This window comes from Polypterus senegalus, chromosome 2 (assembly GCF_016835505.1).
Source record: "Polypterus senegalus isolate Bchr_013 chromosome 2, ASM1683550v1, whole genome shotgun sequence".
In the NCBI taxonomy this organism is placed as follows: domain Eukaryota; kingdom Metazoa; phylum Chordata; class Cladistia; order Polypteriformes; family Polypteridae; genus Polypterus; species Polypterus senegalus.
In genome coordinates, this window is record NC_053155.1 from 274,658,431 (window position 1) to 274,686,246 (window position 27,816).

Sequence of the window (27,816 nt, forward strand, 5' to 3'; positions counted from 1 at the left end):
ACATTAGGAGATGTTTTTTACGCAGAGAAACATAGATATACATAAGCTACCAATTAGGGTGGTGGTTAAAGAAGTGTCGTTCTAAAATTGACAGTATGCGGTAACTGTTACTGCTTTCAACATCCATCCATCCATCCATTATCCAACCCGCTATATCCTAACACAGGGTCACAGGGGTCTGCTGGAGCCAATCCCAGCCAACACAGGGGGGCAGGAACAAATCCCAGGCAGGGCACCAGCCCACTGCAGGGCACGCACACACACACACACACACATACACACACACCAGGGACAATTTAGGATTGCCAGTGTACCTAACCTGCATGTCTTTGGACTGTGGGAGGAAACCCATGCAGACAAGGGGAGAACATGCAAACTCCACGCAGGGAGGACCTGGGAAGCAAACCCGGGTCTCCTTACTGCGAGGCAGCAGCGCTACCACCGCCACCGTGCCACCCCTTCTTTCAACATTCAATACTTAAAAGCAATAATTGATTTTCAAATTGCACATTTGACTGTATCGGATATCTAATAAATTTGTCTAATCCAAAGGTGTTTCAAACTAGACAAAGCATAAAAAATAAGAATGAACAGAAGTACTAACTTTTCTTTATATAACAGCAAATAATTGTTAGAACATAAGAAATTCTGAGCATGTACCCCAGTTCTGAAAAGCCATCAGGAATTGCATATTCATTATGTGACTCAGAAAGATAATTTTGGATTCCCACGACTATTTCTGGGACAAAATAATTCTTGTTTCTGTCTTGAATGCGATTCTCCTTAATTAATCATTTATCACTTCATTAGTCCTGATGAATGTGTGCAAAATCTTCGGCATAAAAACAATAGGAACTGCATTCAGCTGGGACCTCAGCCAGGGTCCTAGCAGCATGTGCTTATGTAGTAACAAGGGACAAGAACAAGATCAGAATCAGCCTGGACTGGCATACCATCTAGTAAACCCAGAATTCAACGGGGCAAAACAAACAGAAAGTCACAAGCAAAAATTAGTCATGGAAACGTGAGGCCAGAGAAGCACCAACTACTTGAATTTGACAGAATATTTTTTAGACTAAAAGAGCTTGTGTTCTTCCCTTAATTGCGACTTACACAACATTCAGAATACATCTCGGATAGTATTTGAAACAAAACATAATGATGGTTTCTCAGATACAAGTTCCATTACTCAGCTGGTAAAGTCCAGGTTTTCGAAACGTCTCAGACTTTTGAAAACCTGAATTAGACAGTATTCTGAATTGTATGTTGGACCAACATGCAGCACATCACCAAAAAAATGGATTCAGGTACATATGATTATTTTAATAGTCAACATGTTTCAGATTGCCTTTCTTGCCAGCCCATTGTCCCAACAGATTTACCAAGTTAGAAGGCTCTTTCAGCAGCAGGCACAAAAGATGCCCAGTGTCATGTTTAAGCCAGATTCTTCTCCTGAGAGAAGAGGAAAAGTTAGGAGCATGCGCTGATATGGGGCATTGCAGCACCCACCACATGACAAACCACCTCAGGATCCCAGATTAGGATCAGAGTGCAGCCATGCAATGGGTGACACCTCAGCACCACACTAGTTCACATGGAATGGTGGCTGGAGTGCCAGTTCTGCCACCAGCCCCCAGGTTTTTCCCTGCAGGTTGGAGGGCCTACATGCAGGGCTGGATCTGGGTTAACGTCGTACTCAGGAATGAGCAGTTGCAGGTTGAAGGCCTTGCTAAAGTAACTTTTGGCATTTTCAAGATTCAAACTGGCAACCTTCTGAATGCCACTTCAAATCCTTAGCCTCAGAGCCACCACCCCTCCCCTGGCTCTTGTTTCATGTCTTTATTTGTTGTTGTTAATTTTTGTGCCATATATCTACATTAATTTTGCTTTTGTTGATTATATGCATTGTTCTTTGTTTTTGATCTTTTCTTTAAGCTACCTGTGTTATGTCCCCTGTCTCTTGTGTTTGGTCCCCAAGAAGCAGGGCCACCTGCCCATCACCACCAGGAAACTGCACTCCACCCTATAAATTCAGAGGGTCTTCCACAGTTTCTGGCTGTTCATTTGGAATGCATTAGGGAGTTTTGGTGAGTTCTTGTGTTTTACTGTGCTTTTGTTATTTTTTTGTGATTCTGTGTTTTCTGACTTTGCTTAGGTTGTCTTGTGTTTTAGGCAACTCCATTTTGCTATTATACTCTTTGGAACTTGACAGCATCACAGTCCATCTTTTGTTGAGATCAAACCTTTTAATTTTTGTAAAGTTTCTGAGTTTGCTCATTTTTTTCTATCTGGGGTTTGACAGTATATTCCCCTCTAGTGGGCATTACTGGAAGAGCTTTTGCAACTTTTTAGGGAATCACATGTTTTGAAACTTCTAGTTCACAACAATCTGAGGCTGAAGAAGCTCCATAGAAAAACCGAATAGCTGAAAAGGCAAAGAGAAGCGTAACAAGGAAACAAAGGGAGCTTTTTATTCTGTTGTGTTAACTTGAAAAAATGTTCTTTTATGTTATACAGTGCATGCTGCGTCAAATTATAATTCCACTAAACTGCAGACTACATACAGTGCATCTGGAAAGTATTCACAGCACATCACTTTTTCCACATTTTGTTATGTTGCAGCCTTATTCCAAAATGGATTAAATTCATTTTTTTTCCTCAGAATTCTACACACAACACCCCATAATGACAACGTGAAAAAAGTTTACTTGAGGTTTTGGCAAATTTATTAAAAATAAAAAACTGAGAAATCACATGTACATAAGTATTCACAGCCTTTGCTCAATACTTTGTCGATGCACCTTTGGCAGCAATTACAGCCTCAAGTCTTTTTGAATATGATGCCACAAGCTTGGCACACCTATCCTTGGCCAGTTTCGCCCATTCCTCTTTGCAGTACCTCTCAAGGTCCATCAGGTTGGATGGGAAGCGTCGGTGCACAGCCATTTTAAGATCTCTCCAGAGATGTTCAATCGGATTCAAGTCTGGGCTCTGGCTGGGCCACTCAAGGACATTCACAGAGTTGTCCTGAATCCACTCCTTTGATATCTTGGCTGTGTGTTTAGGGTCGTTGCCCAGTCTGAGGTCAAGAGTGCTCTGGAGCAGGTTTTCATCCAGGATGTCTCTGTACATTGCTGCAGTCATCTTTCCCTTTATTCTGACTAGTCTTCCAGTTCCTGCCACTGAAAAACATCCCCATAGCATGATGCTGCCACCACCATGCTTCACTGTAGGGATGGTATTGGCCTGGTGATGAGCGGTGCCTGGTTTCCTCCAAACGTGACGCCTGGCATTCACACCAAAGAGTTCAATCTTTGTCTCATCAGACCAGAGAATTTTGTTTCTCATGGTCTGAGAGTCCTTCAGGTGCCTTTTGGCAAACTCCAGGCAGGCTGCCATGTGCCTTTTACTAAGGAGTGGCTTCCGTCTGTCCACTCTACCATACAGGCCTGATTTGTGGATTGCTGCAGAGATGGTTGTCCTTCTGGAAGGTTCTCCTCTCTCCACGAGAGAAATTCATACTCCCAGGGTCAGATTTATAAAACTTCTATACACAGAAAAAGAGGGTTGAAAAGAGGGTGTGTATGCAGCATTCCACGCAAAAGTTGGGATTTATTAATGAAAACTTGACAGGAAAGGACTGGCCCACCCATGTGCAACATTTTGGAGAAGCTGGGGAATGACAAGTGGGCCGAGTTGTCCCTGGCATTAGAAGGACACACTGCCCGAAATTGGGCTCTATCTGTTCATGTGGAGGTCTTAACAACAGTTGAGAACTGTCTGACAGGATAGGAATATCTCGGCCAACTTGAGCTCAGTCATGCCTGCTGTGCTGCAAGATATACATCAGCTGACGAAGTGCTACATACAGCTTCCATATGGTGTGGGTGTAACTATCGACATAAAAAGGTTTTCCAAACGTAGTTGTGGCAATTGACAGCACTTTTTGCTTTCTGGGTACACATTTTATTAGACAAAGCCACTACAACCTTATGGCAGCTTTGGTTTGGTTTTGTACTCTATTTTTTTCATCCCAGCTACCTTTATAAAACCAGCCTTGGCATAACACCACTTTTGGTGTGTTGGGCACCTTGAAGATCTGGTATGATAAAGCACTTGTTGAGCTCTGACATTTCTCATTGATTGGGGATGTGTAAACTCCCTTGAACTTGACTCCTCTACTACTTTCTGTGTGATGGTATTACTTACAGTACATACTTGCTTAGCAGGAGAAGTTGTCTTCCTGCCTTTAATATTCATTGACAAATTCCCTGTGTTGTCTCCAGTGTCTCAGTAAAGCTCTCTTCCAAACTGGAAACAAGCAACCCAGATTAGCAAAAGTCTGATTATCCATCGTGTCTATATTTAGTGAGGCTTCACTAGCATCATTTAGGGGCCTGAGGTGTCACCAATGACAGTATTTTCATCCTTTCCCCACATCAAGACCCCATGGATAATGTTCTATTTTTAATAGTTTTAGCTTTATAACCTGTCCTCAGCACAGATTCCAGTGCCATTTTGTAACTTGTTACAATAAAATAAAATATAAAAGGTCATCCATCCATTACCCAACCCACTATATCCTAACTACAGGGTCACAGGGGTCTGCTGGTGCCAATCCCAGCCAACACAGGGCACAAGGCAGGAAACAAACCCTGGCAGGGAGGACCCAGGAAGCTACCCCGGGTATCCTAACGGCGAGGCAGCAGCGCTACCCATTGCACCACAATGACGCCCTATAAAAGGTAATTAAAAAAAAAAGGTCTCAGTGTCGCTGCCTTGTCATTTTCTGTGCTGCTTGACAAGAGAGAAACACTTTCCTACTCACAGATTTAACTCAGTGTCATGGACTCAAGGCATGGGCTAGCGTTCTGGCCAGGATGGTTCAAGGCTCCTTACCCAGCTGGGAGGCCAGTTTAACACAAGGACAAGCGGAGACCAAATGCATGGACTATTTGCTCCCCTGATACAATAGGTGGCAGTCTTCCTGGGCTGCAGTGCCTGCATGGATACCTGCAGTGCCATTAGACAGCCCTATTGTGTTTCATGGGTGCCACCATGGAGAGTGTTAGGGACGGACCATCCCCACTATAACACTAGAATCCCTGAAGCCTGTGAAGACATTCATAATGCCGGGGCTCCTTAATTTTACCCGCAACTCCTCATCACTGCATTACGGTGTGCAATTAACGCAGTGATGACGAGGCTTTAGGGATTCTAGTGTTAAAGAACTTCTGCCTGACCCAGAAGTGCTTCCAACCTGTAGTGCAGTAACACCAGAAGTACTCCTGAATCTGGCATAAAGGAAGCTTCTCAGTTTCATCCAGGCGAGTTGATGTCGGGAGAGCAGCTGGACAACACTCGTCTGGAGGAGTGAAAGGAAAGGAAGAAAAAGAGGAAGAAAGAAAGTATAAAAGGAATTGTGACTGTGCTACATTTATGAATAATCTGTGCAGGTATCTGCTAAGATAAATTGTTATTTGAACCTGTGACTGTGTTGGTGTGTTGGAGGGTTTAGGGGCTCAGTGGCGTCCCCGTACAGGTCACATCAGACAACAACATGAATTGAGCTCATTTTAAATAAGAACATTCTTATTGAATAATCCTGTGCATTTTAGAGACAACATGGATACAAAAGTTATTCTGAATAATCTGTAGACTGTCATATTTTTTCTGTTGTGTAGTAAAACAGCTTTTACATTTGTTTCTAAGAAATTTGACAACATAAATATAATTAAAAATATTTCATTGATTTTCCCATAATGTGAAACACTTGGATGACTTGGATAGCTGTATACAGACCAGCAGTTAGGAGAAATCAGGAAGATGGGTGTGGAGGAGTATTTAAACATGAACAAAGATGGAAATATTCTGAAATACTTCTAGAAAATGCAATTAAACACATAGAGCAATAACTTGGTGTGAAAATGTACTTGTGAGCTTTAAATAAAAAAAGGCAATTTATCGTTCCAAAATACGATCCCCACTGTCAAGCGCAACATTTGGTAAACTAACTGTCCTTCATATACGTGTCCTTTGCCCAGCTTATTTGAAATGTACTACTTCTGTATAAGGTGTGGCCCACCAGGCTGGCACGGCCAGCTGAACCCGACACAGACAAGCGTGGGACACAAGTTCAAGGCACACACAGTTTATTTTTCTTTTTTCCTCGTGGGAAACACCTTTCCCGTTTCTCACAGACACAACACCAACACAACAGTCTTCCTTTTCTCTTTCACTTCTCCTTTCCACTACTCCAGCCAAGCTTCGTTGCTCCTCCTCCCCACTCTGGCTCCCCGAGTAGTGGCTGCTGGCTCCTTTTATAACGCACCCGGAAGTGCTCCAGGTGCTTGATGATTCATTTCCGGCAGCACTTCCCAGTGTGGTGGAAGAACTGCCCATAAGGGCTCAGCAGCTCCTGCTGCAGCACCCCCTGCCGGCGCCTGCAGATCCCAACAAGGCTGCACCAAACACCAACTCCCATGAAGCCCTGCGGCACCGCTGCAACCCAGGGGGGTTTCCATCTAGCATCCCTGGGGAGGTACAGCTCTGGCACCACTTGTTCCCCCGGTCCTCCCAGTGTGGAGCTGTCCCACTACAAAGGATATTTGAGGAGTTCATTCACTATGAACTGCTGTATTAAGTGAACTGTCAGGTCTTAGGGTGGGACACTGCAGGAAAGTGTAAAACACTGGGTTAGTTTTTTTGTTACGGAGTTCTGCTGAGCAAATGCTCTTTCTGATAAAAGATATTATTTAGTATATTATTTAAAATGCTAAAAATTCAGACACTAGCTAGCTATAATTCTAAGGCTCTTTCCTGTAATTCTGTAGGTCCCATGACAAATGTCTGTAATAGGGATACCTGCGAAGCTCTCAGCAGAGCCTTCTTCTTCATTTGACCTTCTCATGTTCTTTATCTTTTCGAGAGCATTCTGCTAAACGGAATGTAATTTACTGCATCCTTTAGGTGCTCCCCATTTCAGCTTGCTGTGCTGGTTAATATGAACTGTTAACGGATGGGTAATAAATTAACTGTCTCTACTTCAGTTTCTCCATACATTTTAAATAAAGACAGTATAATACTGTAAGTGCAAATAACAGGAAGTGAACAAAAACATCAGATGTGTGACGTAAAAAACTGTTTTACTATATCCTGGCATAGAAAATATTATGTCTGGGATTTCTTTTATAAAGCCACCTTGAACACAGTATGTTCTGTTGAAAGCAGTGAAGTACAACAAAAAGCTATTAATAATACTATTACATCTATTAATTGCAACAGAAGCTTTTATGTGGCTGCATGCTGTTTTTTTATATGTATACTGTACAGTTTTGCTTATTTGTATGCAATGCAAAGATTCTTCAGTTAATTCTCTAACTTTGAAAGGGACTTTAAAAATAACATGAATCATTATGGCCTTTGTCAGCTGACTGAAGTAAAGGTAGATTTCTGTATATGTCAAAGCTTTTTTTAAGGTCTATATTTTCATTCACAAACGCACTTGGTGAACAGTCAGAGTGCAGATATTGTGGCTTTATGTATCACCAAGTCGTACGAAGAAACTTCCTTCACAATTCGTTCAGTTTTACTTTTCTTTCTCATCTCCTAGCAAACCTAAGGTAGAACTCTTCTAGAAAACCTGAAAGCTGTATTACTCTAGCTGTCAATTATCATTTAAGAGCTCTTTTTAAAGTAAACGATATTATTCACAGCTCACCCTGCTCAGCTGTTGTTACACTGCAAAGCAGCATGAGTCACATACTGTATGTGAGTTTTAAATCCCGACCATACTGTACTGGAGCATGACATGAAATAGGGCCGCACTTAACGGGCCTCTAGGCTGCCTGGGAATGGAGAAGAGGCGATAGATCAGCACATTTTTTGTGACTGACAATATTATATGCAACTACGTAACCATAATTTTTTTAAGAAATGCTTGGCAAAATGTGGCAAACTCATTAATTTATTAATGCAGTAAGTAGGAGAAGGTCATATTGGAATTTATTTTATCAATAAGCAGTATGCTTATTTCATAATTAGAAATAATCAAAACTTTTTAAACAATTGATTGTGTTTTGTTCTGAATTCTGGCATATCAGATGTGAACTTATAAAGCGATGGTGACAACACAGCAACTGACAGTATTATATAAATTGTAGAAAACAAATAAATCAGCTGCAATCATTTTTCACATGTAAAGAATTCTTCAGCTGGATAGACAGATAGATAGACATGAACAGTAATATACAGTATAATAGATAAGGTGTGATTAATGATAGATAGATAGATATGAATAGTAATATACAGTATAATAGATAAGGTGTGATTAATGATAGATAGATAGATAGATATGAATAGTGATAGATAGATAGATAGATAGATACTTTATTAATCCCAAGGGGAAATTCACATAATCCAGCAGCAGTATACTGATACAAAGAAACAATATTAAATTAAATAGTAATAAAAATGAAAAGAATTAAAATAAAATTAATGTTCGATCTCTTTAGTCTGTCAGTGGAACAGGACAGTGACAAAAGTCTGTCACTGAAGCTACTCCTCTGTCTGGAGATGACACTGTTAAGTGGATGCAGTGGATTCTTCATGATTGACAGTAGTTTTCTTAGTGCCCGTCGCTCTGCCACAGATGTTAAACTGTCCAACTTTAATCCTACAATAGAGCCTGCCTTCTTAACAAGTTTGTCCAGGCGTGAGGCGTCTTTCATCTTTATGCTGCCACCCCAGCACACCACCGTGTAGAAGAGGGCACTCGCCACAACCGTCTGGTAGAACATCTGCAGCATCTTACTGCAGATGTTGAAGGATGCCAACCTTCTCAGAAAGTATATTCTGCTCTGAGCTTTCTTACATAGAGCATCAGTATTGGCAGTCCAGTCCAATATTAGATAATGTGTGATTAATGATAGATAGATTGATATGAATAGTAATATATAATAGATAATGTGTGATTAATGATAAATAGATTGATAGATAGATAGATATGAACAGTAATATACAGTATAATAGATAAGGTGTGATTAATGATAGATAGATAGATAAATATGAATAGTAATATATATTAGATAATGTGTGATTAATGATAGATAGATAGATAGATAGATAGATAGATAGATAGATAGATAGATAGATAGATATGAACAGTAATATACAGTACTAGCCAACCCACGGCATACCATACGCCGCATAATCAGGCTGGTTTTTTAATGATTTTTAAGCACAGGGAGAAAATTAACATTTGAAAATTCGGTAATGTAATAAATCAGCAAGAAAAGCAACATTGTAACAATGCACGGAACGAACCAACACACAATCGTCAGTGACTGAAAACTGGCGGACCGGCATCGCGCCTTCTCCTGCCAGACAGTGGGATGGGGCTGGACGTACAGTAGCTCAGGCACGGAGGGTGGAACGGGAGGAGAAGGAGTCTATTCCGCTTCCTCCGTCATGCTAGTCTGCTGATCTCTCGTTCAGTATGCACTGCCCGCTCATGTGCCCACCTCCAACTCGTCACTTGAGTCGTTGTCGTCTTTGCACAGTCCAGATGCACCTGTGACTCACGTAGACTTTTCATTGCTCTGTTGGTTTTGGCTGCTTTTCTATATATAATCCACTAAGACACCCGACCACGGTAGTAGCGAGGTGGGAGGGGGGTGTGTACAAAGGGTAGGGATGTAACCAGTGGGAGCGTATGAGTCGCACTTAGTGGGAATTGCACGGATTGCAGCCCGAATGGGGTTCAACGGCTTACCCACGCCTCTCTGCGCCGGGTAGACACACGCTCAATCTCATGCATAATTATGTATTGAATGCTAAACACTTCTTGAAAGACACGGTTGTCTAAAACGGTTTGGAGTGAGAATACAACAGTAAGTGAATGAATAAATGGAACTCTGGAGAGAGCAAAATACAACACAATAGTGAACCCGTGGCATAACAAACGCCGCATAATTATTTATTGATGGTTGAACACTTCTTGAAAGACACAGGGACACCCCTCGCAAACTGTTCTACACGCCGCATACAGCGATTCACATCTGCGACAAACAAACTGTTTAACACACTGCATACAGCGATTCACATCCGCGACATGATTTTTCCTAGATGGTCCTATCGCATCCACCCTACACATTGCCTGGTCATGTGCCTGGTCACAAGTCGCGTCCACCCTCGTTCTCGAAGCATACACACCACCTGTTCATGTGCCCGCTCGCAAGAGAAACTCACGGAGAGCCGCCCACCAGCTGCCTGTGTGTGTGCGCGCCTCTGTCTGTCTCTGGCGCTGCGTGTGTGTGTGCACGGCTTTCTCTTGCGCTGCCGGTCAGCTGCTGAGAGAGCGTCTCGACTGTTGCAGGGCCTGCATTGGTGAAGCAGGTGAGACAGTAATGAAACAGAGGCACAGGGCTTATTGGTTTTTAAAGACTGCTTCCTTTATTGTGTTTTAACCTCAGTTTTAAAGGATTATTTTAAGGATCCCATGGGATACCCCTCGCAAACTGTTTTACACGCTGCATATAGCGATTCACTTCCGCGAGAAACATGCCTCTATGAACAGTCAACGTGGCACAGAGTTGCATGTGGACTCTATGACAGATGAACATAAATGACGCCGGTTTTCCTGTGTCATCGCGTCCGAGTTGGTGGGCGTGGTTCTGCGAGTTGTCGTCGTATCCAATGGTCTTAGAGTTGGTGAGCGTGGCTCCTTACTGCGTGCGCCATGGGCGTCTTACTTGTCGGCGACTTAGTGAATCCACGCCCCTTCCGCCGTGCTTTCCATGGGTGTCTTGCCTTAGTGAATTATATACATATAGATAATAGATAAAGTGTGATTAATGACAGATAGATAGTTAGATAGAAATGAACAGTAATATACAGTATAATAGATAAGGTGTGATTAATGATAGATAGATAGATAGATGATAGATAGATAGATAGATATGAACAGTAATATACAGTATAATAGATAAGGTGTGACTAATGATAGATTGATTATAGATAGATAGATATGAATAGTAATATATAATAGATAATGTGTGATTAATGATAGATAGATAGATAGATAGATAGATAGATAGATAGATAGATAGATAAACTTTTTACAGCTCTTTAAATAAATACATAAATAGGTAGATATATAAAGAAAAAATAAATATACACACATGATCTAAAAGACACAAAGATGTATTTTCATTTCTTGTATGTAGACCCTAACCTGTCCATTTCCTTAATATGAATAAACCTGAAGTATTATTTAACTCCCCAACTGTAACACTCCACCTGCCATTCTCTAGGATGTGCCATACAATACAAGTCAAAGAAACAATACTAAAAGAGAAATTAATACAATAAAAAGCAGAAGATTTAATATTTACAATACACAACAATTATGTAAAAATAAATATTAAATAACACCTCAAATTAGTAACTGGAAAAGCCACAAAATAATGAAAACAGCAAAACCCCTGATAATGACACCAACACCAAATCAAAGATTAGTATCATATATTATTATACTGTCTGAAATATTATTTTATTAACATTATTTTTTTAACAAAATATTGTCTGTACAATCAAGATAAAAATAATATGGTGTTTTTGATGTAGCAGATAAAAAAATCTTTCAAGAAGCTAATAAAGGTCCAATAATTAAAGATATATAGTTCAGGTTATTCTTTTTTTTCATCCATCTTGCAAAATTAAAGATTCCTGAGAATGCAACGACCAAGGAGGAAGTCATGTATTTTATCACAGGCCAGGTATTATTAAAATGTCTAGTATAAATGAAAAGATGTGTTCATCCTATTTGTTGCTTTATGGATAGTTTTGTTATTAGCAGGTGAATATTCCAACCTCAATTTCAAATTAGTAATTATATTTAGGGGAGCTCCTTTAAGCAGGATATTTGAGACTAATACTTCAGAAAACACTGGGAAGCAACTAAAACTTGGGTCAATTTATTCAATAAACAGGATAATTCCGTTAACAATAAAACAAAACTGAGAAGCATTTCCAGTCATTTTAAAGCTACATAAAGCATGCAGCTGCTGCTAAACCCGAGCATCAATGTAATACGAGAAGTGAATGAAAACTCAGCATCTTCATAATAAATTCACTCTGTGCTTCCTTTTTCTCCGTGTTACACTAAGAGTTTTCCTTTGTTTGGTATGCAGCTGATTGAAGGTATTGCAGACGCTGTTTGAGCAGCACTTCTCTTGATTGCTTCAGACTAATACAAAGCTGAATAAAACACATGACCCTCACGAAGGATTGCCTGTGCGTAACATAACAAAGGAAGTCACTAGAGAAGGAGAGGGGAAAAAAATACTCACCGTCCGAGGCAGAGGGCATGTATGTTCTAATTCCTCCATGATTCCTGAAGGAGGCTTATAAGAAGGGGATGTTGGGATACCTGTCTCTGACTCAGCATCAGAGTTGAACACTAGCATGACTAGAAAAAGCAGCAATTAAATCGGCATGCTCCCTCAAAGCAGAAGGCTGTTTTCTAATGAAATTGCCTACTCTGTGTCTCCGTGTTTCCCAGACACCATCACCCACCCCTTAGTAACGATCCAATCAGGACGTGCTCTGTGTGCTACACAATAATATATGAGCAAAAGGCAGTGCCCTTCAGCTGTCAATAAAATGATAACCTAAAAAGAAAGAGGTGGATTCTTGTGGTACATGATACTGTACTCTCATTTACATGAGGTTTACTGGTTGGCTGCTGTAGTCATAGCACCACTAGAAGAAAGTCTTGTCATGTGTCAGGTTCCACAGGGAACACCAATGAGGGAATTAATCTTCCTGTACCTAACAATTTACTGATGCTGAGGTCCTTGCAAAAAAAAAAAAAAAAAAGGAATTACAGAGTTTGTCACCGTCTTTGTGCTTTTTTTGTCTGCTTATGGAACAAAGAACATATGAATAATAAAAAAGGAGGTGAGAGTGAATCTTCTTTTAAATATAGCAATTATTAAGATTTTCTTTTGTCATTTTCTGAACAACTAATACTGATTAATCACCCCAGAAAGAAAATGAATTAATTTTGAAAAAAAAAATGCAAATGTAAACACTCAAGTAATATTTTTTTGTCTGAAACATTACATATGTTTATTTCTTTAAAAATGCATTGAATTTGCACTGTAATACCCCAGCCTCCCTCGGCACCCACCATCTGTTCTGTCAGCTCAAATCAGCCTGCATGTATTAATCCAGCTTTGGACAGCACAGATAGCAGTTTGCAGTTTTTGTTTTTTTTTTCTGAGACAAAAATGCAGAACAAAATAATTGCTTAATCAGCCAAAAATAAAAACATAGTGTTGCATGTGTTTTAAATAAATATTTTCATTTCAAGTGGTTCTTTCATATTTCTCACATACCAGTTGCTTAGAAGAAGAGGAAACACACCTATTGTAACACCAAATAAAAAAATTAAAATATGTAGTTAGGCTTTCTATATAATAAATGCTTTAAAATAAATTATTTAAAGATTATCAATACATAATAATAACAACAATAATAATAATAATAATATATTATTATTATTATAAAATCTACTTGATTCAGTTTGGGATCACATGGTATTATGTTGTTGATGATGATGATGATGATGATATAGCGGCATTAGCACTTCTGCCTTATGGATCCAGCATCCCGATTTTGAATTCCACAGCTGTGTGGGGTTTACATATTCCTGCCCCCAGTGTCTGCATGAGGTTTTTCTCTCAGTACTCTGCTTTTTCTCCCACACTTAAATTGAGCTAAAGAATGAATAGGAGTGAGCGCGGGAGTAGACTTGGGTGTGCCCTGTTATGGGCTGTCCTCAGCTGTTTCCTACTTAGCACCCCGATACTACTGGAATAGAACCCACCCTCAATGACCTTAAATTGTATTAAGCAAAAAAAAAAAAAAGAAAATTCTAATTCTTATTATAGCTACTATTATTTGTACAGGGTTCATATAGAGCTACACAAAGATTAAACCTAAGCCTTTACCAAAGTAAATAAATATTTTCTCTGGATAAGTCGTCTAAATAGCCATTTTAAATAACATCAATCTATCATTTTCTAAACTTAATTTATTCAATATAATATAAGAGAGAAGCATTTTACTGTACATTATCTATACAAGCCAACAGTATTTTAGTACATGTTTTTAACATAAGTTTGGAGAAGGGTTTAAAGATAAAGTCTCTTAAGTTCACAGGCTGCCACTTGCATTACCAGGGACATATTTTTTCACCTGCAGTATGCCTACCTGGCATGGAGAAAGTCCATGTTTAACTGTTACTTACTGTAATATTCAAGAAGACATCTTGGAAACTGAAATTGTGGTCCCTCTCTTTAAAGAAGCTATGACTTTCAAATACCATTGGGAGGATGGAAATGACTAAAGATTAAAGCCAATGACTACCCAGGCTAGTAAGAGTCAGACTGTTGATGATGCATCTTCTATCCTTTTAAACGATTTAATAACTTTCCAGGTATTGTTACAGTTGGGACATTTAATTGGGTAGGTGTTTTATAACTGGCACTGGGTGATCTAGTCTCTACCCCAAGTAAATAAATCTGAATCAGAGAGAACTTTGTAGCTAAGACAATAAGGAAACAGCAAGGCTATATATTAGACTTGGAACATCTGATGTGGTCTTAGACTGAAAAGGCACCACTGAGGAACAAGACAGACAACTTGGCAAAGACTCTGACATAAAGGGATGGAATACTGCAGTGGAACTAAGAACATACAGCCTGCACTGGTATAAGCGAGCAGGGAAACTGATGGGCTTGTCAGGGGAACTCTCGGTAGGCATGCTGACATTTTTTGGGTCTTTTAGGTTGTACAAGTTCTTTGTCTGCCCAGCACGTCCCAATATATTTTGAAATAGACATAAAAGATACTAAGTGGAAAGTGTGTCATTATTGGCGCCATTGGCTTTTAGGTACATAAAATTATAGTATCTCCTGAAAAAAGCTGGCATTAAAACAGCTTTGGTCTATATACACTGATGTGTTTGATATAGATCAACACAGGATCAAACAATTAAAAAGGACAAGTGGATATGTCTTCATTTTGATTAGAGCTACATCTACATATTTGGCTGACACCTTTATCCACTTACATCATTTACAATAGAATTTGTTAAATTTCGTTTGGTTTTCCAGTTGAAGCACTGGCCAGTCAAGCGACTTGCTCATGGTCAGACAGTGTCAGTAGCAGGATTGAGCCCACACCCTCAGCATGTGAAGTCCAAATGCCTTAACCCCACACTGCCTGCCTAGAGCTACATTCTTACTACAGTGAAATTCCACTCTGCGACTGCGACACATTGTTAGTGCTCACATGAATTGAATTAACCAATAATGATAGCTTTCATACCTCAAAAAAAGTCACTTTCACTCCCTATTTCTTATCAACAATGCTAAGAACAAGAGATCATCTGAAAAACTCGTCACCAAACATAAAAATGCAAAAGGGTACAAGTCCATCTCCAGAAATATTTTCATTCCTGCTTGTAGAACCTGTGATGTTATTAAGATGTTTGCTGCTCATGGATCTGTCAAGAACTTCCTTAGATGTGGTAGAATGAGGAAAACTGATCAAACAATGCTTTAAAGGTTAGTGCAAATTGTTAAAGGCTAAACAGGATGACAACACGGAAAGGCATGGTTCCAAGAGAAACAAAAAAACATTCTGGAAAAGTGTTCTTTGGATTGATTAAACTAAATAGAGCTCTGTGTTAATGCAGACCAGTGACTTATTTCTAGGCAGTGGAATGAAGCTTATACTGAAAAGAACAGCTTACCTATGGTTTAATATGGTGGAGATCCCATAATGCTGTTGGGCTGCTTTACTTTGCTTTGTCTGGTACTGGAGATCTCCATTATATTAAGGAAACCATAAGAGGGTTACCAGGGTAGAATGTGCTAACCAGTGTCAGATAATTAGGTATAGGTCAAAGATCATGAGTCCTCCAGCAGGAGAGTGACCCAAAACACACATTCAAAAGGACAAGAGAATGGTTAAAAAACAAAAACTGGACTTATTAAACTGGGCAGCAATGAGTCCTAATTTGAATCCAATTGACCACCTTTGAAAAGAGGGGAAATTTGCTATTAGTAAAAGAAATCCTGCAGACGTTCAACAGCTAGAACAAACTGCAGCTGAAGATTATCATATAACATATCAGCAGAACAGTTCCAGATGTTTATAGACGGCTATAAGAAATGTTTGAATGCTGTCATTATTGCCAAGGATTCTGCAACCAATTATTAGGGAAGGGTGCCTTTAATACAGAGTGAGTCAAAATTATGTTAACATTTGAATGGCGGAAACAAATTATTCACAAAACATACTTCATGGGTGCAAGATGATTTACAGGAAGGTCTCATAAATTGTCCACAAAAATTGTATATAAGTATATACATAGCAGCACCATTAGTGTTAACATAATTTTGTCTCACCCTGTACACTCAGGGTCTTATGTTCATTTTTTTTCCCTTTGAAAAAACTACATGGAAGTTGAACAAATATCTATTTGTGATATAACTCTGGACATCCTCTTAAAATATTCTAATAAGCAAGAGTTGGTACATTTCCAATTATTTCTGAAGATGCTGTATATGATAGACCTAAAATGCAAGGGTGCCAATAATGTTAGACAAAACTGTATATCAGTGACGTCAAGTTCAGTTTTATTGAGGGCCAAAAATAAAACTTAATGTGATAATCAAAACAGGCTGCAATATTACCACCACATTTCTTTATAAACATGACACACAGGCATCTCTCTACTCATCGCAATCGTATATTCGTCCTTGGGTCTCTCATATACACCCTTCTATATTAGTGTATCTTTTCTTGGAAACTGCAGCGAGTTAAGAAAGCCACCTGCCTCAATGGGATCGAAATCAGCATTAAGTGAATAAAATTACATCAGTTGACTAGGAGTATGCGTCCCTTTACACCCGCTTTACCACGCATCACGATCAGATGTCACTTTACACTGGGGACATATCACACAGAAGACACATTAGAGTTGGGTAACAATCACATATCACACAAGTGGAAATGCAGTTGTGTTTTCTTTCAACTTACAGCAATCAAATCAGTGGAAAAGTGTCCAGTTCTGACACCAGTGCAGTTTTAAAAAGTGAATGGAATGGCTGCAGCTGTTTGTGTGAACTCAAGCTACCATCTCCTTCATGAAACTGACACATTATTTGATATTATTATCACAATAATGAAAGGTCTTTATGGCAGTATGGCAATGTCATCTTCCTTTCAAGTTTTTCTCATTGGGTCATTAAAGTCTGTCAGTTTCCATTCTAACATCAGGTTAGCAGCAATGCACAGAGAAAAGCTAAGTGGAATTGCCACTTTTAATTTAATTGTAACATTATTGCTTATTGTAACAAATGTGTTCATTTATGGACACACAAAATACATTTCCTTGGTTAATTAAGTTTAAGGTTAATATTTACTTTTTTTGATTTACATGTGACAGTATGATTAGCATGATATGTATGATATATTTTAACATGGGTTTTATATTATTGATCAGCAGATACTTCCTCTAAATGTCAGCTTTTTAATATCATACTTTTTGCCTTTAAGAAGATGCTGTACTACAAAAGTGGTGAGGCGGCCTTCTGCTGTTATGCACCTAAAATCTGGAATAGCCTGCCAATAGGAATTTGCCAGGCTAATACAGTAGAGCACTTTAAAACACTGCTAAAAACACATTACTTTAACATGGCCTTGTCATAACTTCACTGTAATCAAAATCCTGATGCTCTGTATATCCAACTCATTATAATAACTATTCATGGTGGCTCTAAAATCTGTACTAACCTCTACTCTCTCTTCTGTTTCCTTTTCCGGTGTCCTTTTGGTGGTGGCTTGTGCCACCACCATCTACTGAAAGCACTGTGATGTTCCAACAATGATGGATGGATTAAAAGCCAGAAGTCTGTATGACCATCAACATCAAGTGACTCCGTGAGAACCCTAAATACAAAGAGGACTATTTCATTTATGTTAGGTAGAATGCCCAGAGGGGACTGGGCGGTCCCGTGGCCTGGAACCCCTGCAGATTTTTTTTTTCAGCCGTTTGGAGTTTTTTTTTTGTTTTTTCTGTCCACCCTGGCCATCGGACCTTACTCCTTTTCTATGTTAAATAATGTTGTCTTATTTTAATTTCTTATTTTGTCTTTTATTTTTCTTTTCTTCATTATGTAAAGCACTTTGAGCTACTTTTTGTATGAAAATGTGCTATACAGTATAAATAAAGGTTGTTGTTATTGTTGTTAGAGATGCTCCCTCACAACTACACAACAATGCGGTGAAATTTGAATACCAGCCCAGTGACCGACGTTGTGCAGTTCGTACACTGTCCGTATGGAGTTCTCCTGTTTTTTTATCTAAATCATAAACAAGTGCAGGATAATTGGTTTGTGCTTCAGGATTTGGCCCTGTATCCATCAATTTGGTCTTATGAGAAAGTGGGCCCTCCAAGGTTGGTTCTTGTCTTGCACCCAATGCTGCTGGACTAGACTTAATGTCTCGGCTGCCCTAAAATTGGCTACATAGGTTCAAGAAAATAATTACATAGACAAAGGGTCAGATGGATACTTTACCTGTTCTCATTATCGGCAACTGAAAAGGATAGCTGCAGGTCAATCTGATATGGTTTGGTTTCTGAACAACATCAACCAATTTGTTGTTCTAAGGCTGTCATCTATCCATCTATCCAACCCACTATATCCTAAACCCTGGGCAGGGCGCCAGCCCACTGCAGCCAAGGCTGTCATTCATCTTTAAATATTAAGCTTTAAAGTTAGCCTCTGGCCTCAGAAAAGAGGGACTTTGTGCTCAGAGGAAAAATTTCACATTTTTTAGTAATTACAAAACCATGGGTTATTTAGCTATTTGGACTCTGCAACTTTTCATAAAATAAGATTTAATGATATTTTACATATGGAGTTCTTCTTCTTGCAGTTCCTGGTTTATGACATCAGAGTCAGGATTTAAAGCTGATTGGTTGATGGTGAATAATTTCTCTGAGGCAACATTATTTTTGAAGATGCTGTATATGATAGACCTAAAATGCAAGGGTGCCAGTAATATTGGACAAAACTGTATATCAGTGATGTCAAATTCAGTACATCTTTGATGTGGTTTCGGGAATAACAAAAGCCCAATGATATCAGATTCAGCAACAGAAGTGACCCTCGACTGACAGCACACTCAAATTCTGCCAATGACATCCCACTTCCATTGAACTATTTGGCCATATTGAAACCTTTCTCAAAGAAACCAAGAAAGAGAGAGACAGAGAGGCGTCTGAAGACTGTTTAACACAAATGTGCTAAGCAAGGCAATCCTGCCTGGCATCTGTACAGGGCAATTCACGTACTGTAGTTAAAAAAGGTATCTCTTATGATTCATAGAAAAAAAAACTTTCCATTTGAAACTAAAAAAGACAATAATATCGAATTGAATCGCACAATTCAAAAGAACTGGATTTGAACCTTGGATAGATCACTTTGTGTGGAGAATTTGCATGTTCTCAATAACTTAATGTTGGTTATTCCCCAGCGCCCTCAGGCTTTTGACCAACATGCCAAAAACACACCTGTTAGTTTAATTAGAGCAACAACGCTAACAACATTTATTTACAGAATATAGCACACATGCTGTGGTCTCTTGGGGAAGCGACTTGAGCTCAAAAGAAGCACAATGCCTGAATAACCTTAGCAGGAAAGCCTGCGCCATGACAGGGTGAACCCTGGACACAATGGAAACTGGTGTGGAAAAGAGGATGGTGGCAAAATTGGATGCCATCATGAAAAATGCCCTCCAGGAGTCGCTGTCTTTGAGCACTTTTAACCACAGGCTCATTCCACCACAGTGTGCTAAGAGGTGCATCTGGGGGTCTTTTCTGCCCACTTCTATCGGGCATTTCAATGTTTCCCCCTGGGGCACTTGTTAAATTTGTTTTAACATACCATTTTGAAATATCTAAACAATATATATTTGATTATTTATTTTTATTTACATATCGATTGATTGATTGGCTGTATTATTTCTCCTGTGAGTGTGTATGTATGTTTTTATTCTTCTGCTGCTGTATGCATTTGAATTGTCCCTTGGTATTACTAAAGTTTACTAATCTAATTTTCATGCAAAAAGTGTAGCTCAAAGATGCCTTACATACAGAAAAAAACAGAATAGCAATAACAAAGAAAGAAGTCTGAATTAGCGTAAGCCATTCTGATTCAGGTGTTCATAAGAAATGTAACAATTTACTTTGTAAGGTAGAAGTATATAATTAACTAGAATAGCTGTGTCAAATATTTGAATTATTATAATGTATACTTCAATTTAAATGTTTAAAGTCTAAATATTCTCAGTTGTAATAGAACTTTGCCATTTTTCACCCTCATCTAGTGGGCTAGATCCCTGGTAGAAGATCAAAAATTAAATGTAGCATCATATTTGCAATCACTGTCCGAGAAATAGCCTAAAACAAGACCCCACATGCTTATGTTTGAAATGTCTCGTTTTTAGCTTTCTAGGAATGGCTGGTAGAGGGCTTGGACCACTGGTAGAAAATCAATATAGAAAAACATTATCATATTTATGATCATCAACCTCAAAGTAACATAAAATGACACCCCATGTGCTTATAAAGTTTTGTGAAAGGAATAATTTGGACCCCTTGTATCATGAATAATGAACTTAAAGAGAAAACAATCGGTCAATGTAGAGGCAGGAATATTTCTGAGAAAACATGTGAGTAAATTTGGATTCCACTCCGCTGGACCCTTGAGCAAAGCCCTTAACCTGAAATTGCCCAATCCTGGGTATGGCGTTAATCTGCATCCAACCCTGCAAGCAGGTCCTCCAACTTGCAGGGAAAACTCAGGGGTTGGTGGTAGGATTGGCACTCCAGCCACCGTAAAAAAAAACTTACACTGTTCCAGTGTGGTGCTGAGGGGTCACCCATTGCATGGCTGCGCTTGGGTCCTAATTTGGGATCCTGAGGTGGTTTGTCATGTGGTGGTGCAGCAAGGCACTTTATCAGTGCATGCTACCAACCAACTCAGGTTAGCCCAGGTTAGCTGGAAGTCTGGCCATGCTAATACACAGTTATTATGCCAATATAAAAAGTTGCTGCAGTACCCTCAGCACCCTCCTTCCAGCATCTTTGTCCAGATGCCTATGTTACCAATCCTTTATTTTTTCTCAAGTTTTTGTGAAAAGGTGTAACTTGGAACCCACTTGTGCTATTAGGAGGAGAGCCCTGGGATCAGTTGATATGACATGCACAACTTCAAGCCCTTCTGATCCATTTTGCTAAAGGCACCTACCTATTGGTTTACTTTTTATCTAACGGTGTCATTTTCTGAATGAAGTACAGTCCAAAAATTGCCTAAAATGACTGTTTTTGGGAGGACCAAAAATAAGGGGGAATACCAAAAGGGTTAACATCCTTTATAACTAGATATCAAGATGCATTGAACAGTATACCATATGTGGGAGTTTTTTTTTTGTATTGGTGAGTCAGGCAGTGCTGAACAAAAAAAACTGAAGAGATTTCAAAGTGATTCTTATGAATGCACAATACAAATAAAAGAATAAGAAATGGATGAGTTCCTAAGCATGCTCTAAATTACTCTTAACCAAACTCAGTTGTAAAGCTGTTAGGTCTCAGTTTTTGGGGGAAATAAGTCTGGTGTGCATGGGGCAGACTGGCCATTAGGGCATTTGGGCAATGCCTGGTTGGCTGCAGACTCTGGTCTGGTCATGGGCCGGCCGCTTCATGAAATACATTTTATGTACTGGTTACTGTTTGACATTAAAATGAATTTTCTAAACTACTAAACATTATCTGTCTGGTACTGCGATTTATATAGTCCTATATAATATACCGTATTACATCATCAAGGTGTTTTAGTTGTCAGTGCACAATATTGCTGCGAGAAATTTGGTCAAAACTGCCTTTTGCCGATTTCTGTTTTGATACCGCTACATTTCGGTTAGCATATACATTATTGCTATTTATTTTATCTCATATCTAGTATTTAAATTTTTCGGTACTAATAATCAGTTTAGATTATGTATTATGCATTTTATTGTTCTCTGGTCGTCTGCGCGAGCGATAATTAGTGGTTTTCAGCTGCGATTATTAGTATGATGAAATAAAGTTATAAAGCACAGGATAGGAATTTTTATAATAGGACGGAACATTTATAGTTTATCGTTAAGTTAATGGAACATTTCATTCAATCATGTGAGGTTTTCATTATAACCTCGGTTATAATTTATTCCATTGTAAATGAGCAGTTTGATTATCGAGTTGAAAATAATTTTTTCATACCTGCAATCACTTACTTTGCTTTAAGACCATCTAACCGCCTATATGGGTAATTATTTGGCACTGAATTAAGTAAAGTTCTATAACACCCACTCATGACCTCGTCCTCATTTGACCTCGTATCATTGTTGTTCATTTCAGTCATTCAGTGTCTGTTGCCAAATATGGATGAGGCAAAATAGATGAGGAGAAAAGGTGGGGCTCAGACGGCTGTGTCATAAGTGCAGTGTGAAAGAGAACCAGAAGCCGCCTGAGAAGCACAATGACGCAAAAACATCTTGAGGCGTTCATGTTGATGTTGGTGGAGAAAAGTCTACTAGCCAGACTTGACACTCATTATTGATGATGATGTGGCAGCTAAAAGCAGCGAACTGCGTAAGCTACTAGCCTACTAGAGTACTGGCACTTGGACATGACATTGACATTTGACATGTACTCTAATAACATGTAAGTCGTGTTACTAAATTTTTATTTTTCATTAAATTTTATTTCTAAGCATTTTGTCAAATTTTAAGTTGTGTCTAAACAACAGTGTACAGATTAAGTTTGGCAACAGTTTAGATAGAGTTCATATCATAGACTCATAGCAAGTAGCGAGCCGCATACTCGTCACAAATTTTAAGAAAAGTACAATGAATAATGGGCCGAGTGGGTCAACCTCGTCACCTCACTTGTTGAAGGATGCCCAGGCTGCTTTTGAGACCCAGTCCGCTCCTGCTGGTGTGCTATGATCAGATGGCCACGGAGAATAAGAAAGCAAATTGGAGACTCAAACATGGCATGGTACAGTATGTGTGAGTGTGGCATGGTACAGTATGTGTGAGTGTGACAGGCAATGCCATTCGAACAAGTAGCTGTTCAGGAGGCTGATTAAAGACTAACCAAAGCAACAGCTCTGATTGAAATCTCCCAGTTCCAGACAACTCAATTGGTATCCTGACCCAGTCACTTTCTGTGGGAGGTTTACACGTTCTCGTTGGGTTTCTTGAGAGTTTTTCCCCCAGATACTCCAGTTTCTCAGCACGACCCTTAGTTTAACTGTAAACTGTAACTTGCAGTGAGTGTGCCTTGAGGTAGATTGTTGTCCAGTTCAGGCTTGGCTCCTGATGACACCATTGAAAGGCTCCCAAAACTTGATTAAATGGGTTCGAAAATGGAAGACCATCTCATTGCAGAAAACGCTGCATTATTACTATAGTGTTACGCACGGATAAGTTCGTAAAGTGACTTTCTTGACATTACTAACGGCAACTTTCTGTTACGTGAATCGTACATCGGCACACTTTTATGACAGACAGTTAAATTGCAGAATAACTTTAAATTAAGTACATTCTTTAGGTGCACACGGGACCTTGGCTTTCAAGCCCTCGGTTCATAGGCGGCTGCGGTGGGAGCCTCTCAGTCAAGCTGTTCGTGTCGGTCCGCAGTTATCTGATCAAACTGTCAGTCCCAGGGCGCAGTGAGTCCCCCGCCTCGCTTACCTTGCGCGCTTCTTTGAGGACAAGCCCGCTGCTGAACTCCGAGCGCCTTTTCCTGCCCACCATCGCTCCTCCGTGGCCGCCCGAGTCGCCAGCCTTATCGCGACTGACTTGCGCTGCACCTTGCTCTTTCCTGTTCCCCGTTGCTTAACGCCCCAGTGACGAGGCACGACTGGGCAAAGTTCCTGCCAAGTTGCGCTCCAATCTCAGGCGGCTCCTGTTTATTCAGTGGGTATTAGCTGTTGACACGCAGGCAGAAGCCCCCACCGTCAGCCCCAGTGGCCCGGAGTAACCCGTTAAGCGACATCGCCAAGGCCATTGTCAGCGTCTCGCGTGATTAGAAGGATAGCCCCCCCATTCAAATTATAATGAAGCTGCTCAGCCAGGCCAGACGAAGGGATGGAGACGCGCGAGAATGGCAGTTCTCACTTCATTTCCCATTGGAGCTGAAAGAGGTCGTTATAAGTGGAGACAAAAGGCCCCCCGCGGAGCCACCATGGAAACGGCTTCTCTTCACAAACGGGCTCATTGAGCTGACCCAGGTTCGGCCGGGCAACGCCAGTCGCTACCACCCGCCAGAAGGAGCCGGGGGTGAGTGGGCGCAAGTATGGGGGCGACTGTTTTAAATTTATAAATTGGGGCGCAACGGGGAATTTACTCAGTAAAACATTTCCCTAGCGTGTAGTTTGGAAAGTAATTGAACAGACATTTTACATAAAGTTAAAAAAAAAATGCCAAATTTGCTTTATGTACTGAACAACGTTGTTGTAACAACTCAGTATATTAGATAGAAATGTATCTGTAAATGGCTCCCTCCGTCCACTGGCCGATCATATGACCCTTTTCCAAAACTCTTATGTCATAGAATGTTGGATTGTTGATGTATTACCTCTTTAATATTTTGTTTATAAGTGGATTATGAACTAATTTGGATGTTCATATTCATACATGCATATTATGTGGACTACATGTATATACAGTATGTGTTGTTTTTATGAATTGTACAATGTCTAAAGAAATCTTGTAGATTACTACAGATATTAGGTAAATGAACTGACTTAGAACTGTGTATATTTTCATATTGTGTGAACGCAAGTCTATCTATCTATCTATCTATCTATCTATCTATCTATCTATCTATCTATCTATCTATCTATCTATCTATCTATCTATTGTTACTAGTAGGGGGTGTAGCAGCACTCCAAACCAACTACACAACACAGTCCTGGCTTCAAACAAACAATACTTTTTTATTTTACAGTACCTCCAAATACTTTCCACAATTGTAAAAAATGTCTCCTTCCACACCTCCTACGTAGTCTCATCCACTTTCCTCCTGACTCTGACCACAGGCTGTCTCATGGGACTGCAGTTCCCAGCCTGCCCCTGTGGGTGTCCATGCAGGCACTGAAGCCCAGGAAAACTGCCAACTATTGTATCAGGGGAAAAAATAGTCCATGCAATTAGTCTTCCCCACCTTTCCATTAAACTGGCATCCCAGCCAGGTAAAAATCCTTGAACCATCCTGGCTGGAATGCCAGCTCATTTATATCATGTCAAGCCAGGTCAGTTCAGGCCAGTTTGGGGAGCATACACTGGTACAGTGCATTGCCACACCCACCACACAGTGAAACAGCTCGGGATCCTCGTTGGCATCCTCCAAGGCAGACATGTGGTCCAGTCCCATCCCTTGGAAATGACCATCTATCTGCCTCAGCCAGGTGTTACGTGGGTGTCCCTTTTGCCTGGTCCAGCAGCTCGGGTCATCAGCAGTAGGATTGTGAGAGCAGGATCACCTTCTGGGAATCGCGCCACATGGCTGTAGTGCTGTAAATGAAACTCCGTCACAGTGTAGGTAATGTGCCTCATTTGGGACTCCGTCAGCAACCGCTTGTTTAACAAAAATTCAAACCAGTGGTACCCAAGGATTCTTCAACACAATACTGAAGGAGTCCAGTCTTCGTCTCAGTTCACTGGACAGCATCCATGTCTCGCAACCATATAGCAAGACAGGAAGCACCAGGATTCTAAAGACTTGGACCTTCGTCCTTTTGCATAGATATCAGGAGCGCCACACACCCCTTTCCAGTGACCTCATGAACCCCCATGCTCACCCAGTCCATCTACTGACTTCTTAGGAAGAGTCATCAGAGACATGAATGTCACTGCCCAGGTAAGTAAACCTCTCGACAAGATTGACACTCTCCCTGCAGACAGAAACACTGCTGTTGGCTTTGCCCAAGAAATCATTAGAGGCCTGGATCTTGGTGTTTATCCAGGATATTCACAAGCTCAGACACCCAGACTCCTTGCTCAGTCTCTCGAGAGCTTCGATCAGAGCATCCATTAACACCACAAAGATCACAGCATCATCTGCAAAGTCAAGATCAGTGAATCTTTCTTCACCAACAAATGCACCACAGCCACTGGACACCATGATGCTGTCCAACACCCAGTCCATGTAAGTATTGAATTAAGAAGGAGCAAGAACACCCTCCTGACGAACCCTAGAATCAACTGGGAAAAACACAGAGGTTCTGCCTCCACTATGCACAGCACTTGCAGTACCAGTGTACAGTCCAGCCATGATATCCAGCAGCTTTGGGGAGATACCGTGAAGTCTAAGGATGTCCCCCAGAGCAGCTTGAACAACTGAGTCAAACGCTGTAAGAAAATAAACAAAGGCTGCAAATGAACTCTATGAGAACCCTCAGTGCCAGGATGCGATTGATGGTAGACGTCTTAGGCATAAAACCAGATTGCTCCAGTCGCTGGTAAGTGAACAAGTGATCATGGATCCTATTGAGAATGACCCTAGCAAGGACCTTACCTGGCACCTAAAGCAGTGTTATCTCCCTGTAGTTGCTGCAATCCAAGCCCTTCCCTTCCATCCAGGTAGGGATGATAAGTCCAATTTTCCAGTTAGTTGGGATGATGCCCATTTCTCACATGGTAGCAAAGATTGCTTGCAATGGAAGGAGGACAGCCTTACCACCAGCCTGGAGAAGTTCACCCGTATACCACAGATCTCTGCTGCCTTCCCTACCCTCAGCTGTTTCACCACCTGTGCAGTCTTGGCAAGACTGGGTGATTCACAGATAATTGGAGGATCAGTCTCAAGAACCATGGACACGCGTCCAACGTCCTAGCCAGAGGATCAGCTTTAAACAGCTGCTCAAAGTAGCCAGACCAGCAGGTCACAATTGCAGCATCATCCATAAGGACCGTTCTATCCCCCACCCTAACTGCATCTCTCCGAGGAACAGATTTGGATATGTGTAATACTTTGATTCCTCTGTAAGCAGGATGTGGGTCACTAGACCATAGGTGATGTGTCACTTGCTTACAGATTCCTCCAACAAATGCCTCCTTATCTGCCTTCAGAACCCTCGTGGCTGTTCTTCTCAGTTCCCAGTACAGCTTGGAGTTGCCTTCATGCTGTATACTACGACTCCTCTCAATGATATCCAGGGTGCCCAGATAGATGAAACATCTCCTTCTGGGAATACTGATATCACCAACACAACACTCAACAACCTTCAGGGTCTTGTCATGGAAGGTCTCCCACATCACATTAGGATCAATAGTCGCACCCAAGTCTGTAAGTTCCCCACACAAACTGCGTGCAAACTCAGAAACTGCCTGATCTTGGAGTCTGACCAGGTCCCACCTCATTCTCCTAGTAGGTGGTAGCCTACTGGTCCTAAGCTGAATCTTCAGAGTAGCATCAAAAAGTCTGTGGTTAGAATTCACAAACTGGGCACTTCTGTAGACCCTGAAGTTTTGCAAGAGCCCCCAGCGTCTGCCCATGAGGATGTGATTGATCTCTTTCACCACACCACCAGTATTGGAGTACCAAGTCCAACGATGCGGCTCAGTGCACTGGAACCAGGATCCATCGATCTGTAGCCCCTAACCTTTTGCAAAGTCAAGGAACAT

At 40.5% G+C, this 27,816-nt stretch overlaps 1 protein-coding gene across 2 annotated transcripts in view; it reads right to left on the bottom strand.

Annotated features, from left to right (window-relative positions):
- pcyt1bb (phosphate cytidylyltransferase 1, choline, beta b) overlaps window positions 1–24,472 on the bottom strand; it is a 98,763-nt gene extending 74,291 nt beyond the window's left edge. Inside the window, exon 1 of one of the 2 annotated variants that reach the window (XM_039745605.1) lies at window positions 23,881–24,472. In XM_039745605.1, the coding sequence (XP_039601539.1) occupies window positions 23,881–23,943 (63 nt within the window). In that variant the 5' untranslated portion in view covers window positions 23,944–24,472. Of the gene's footprint in view, window positions 1–12,350; window positions 16,389–23,880 lie in introns of those variants that run through there. The other variant, XM_039745604.1, reaches the window with a different exon arrangement.
- Window positions 24,473–27,816: the final 3,344 nt, after the last annotated feature.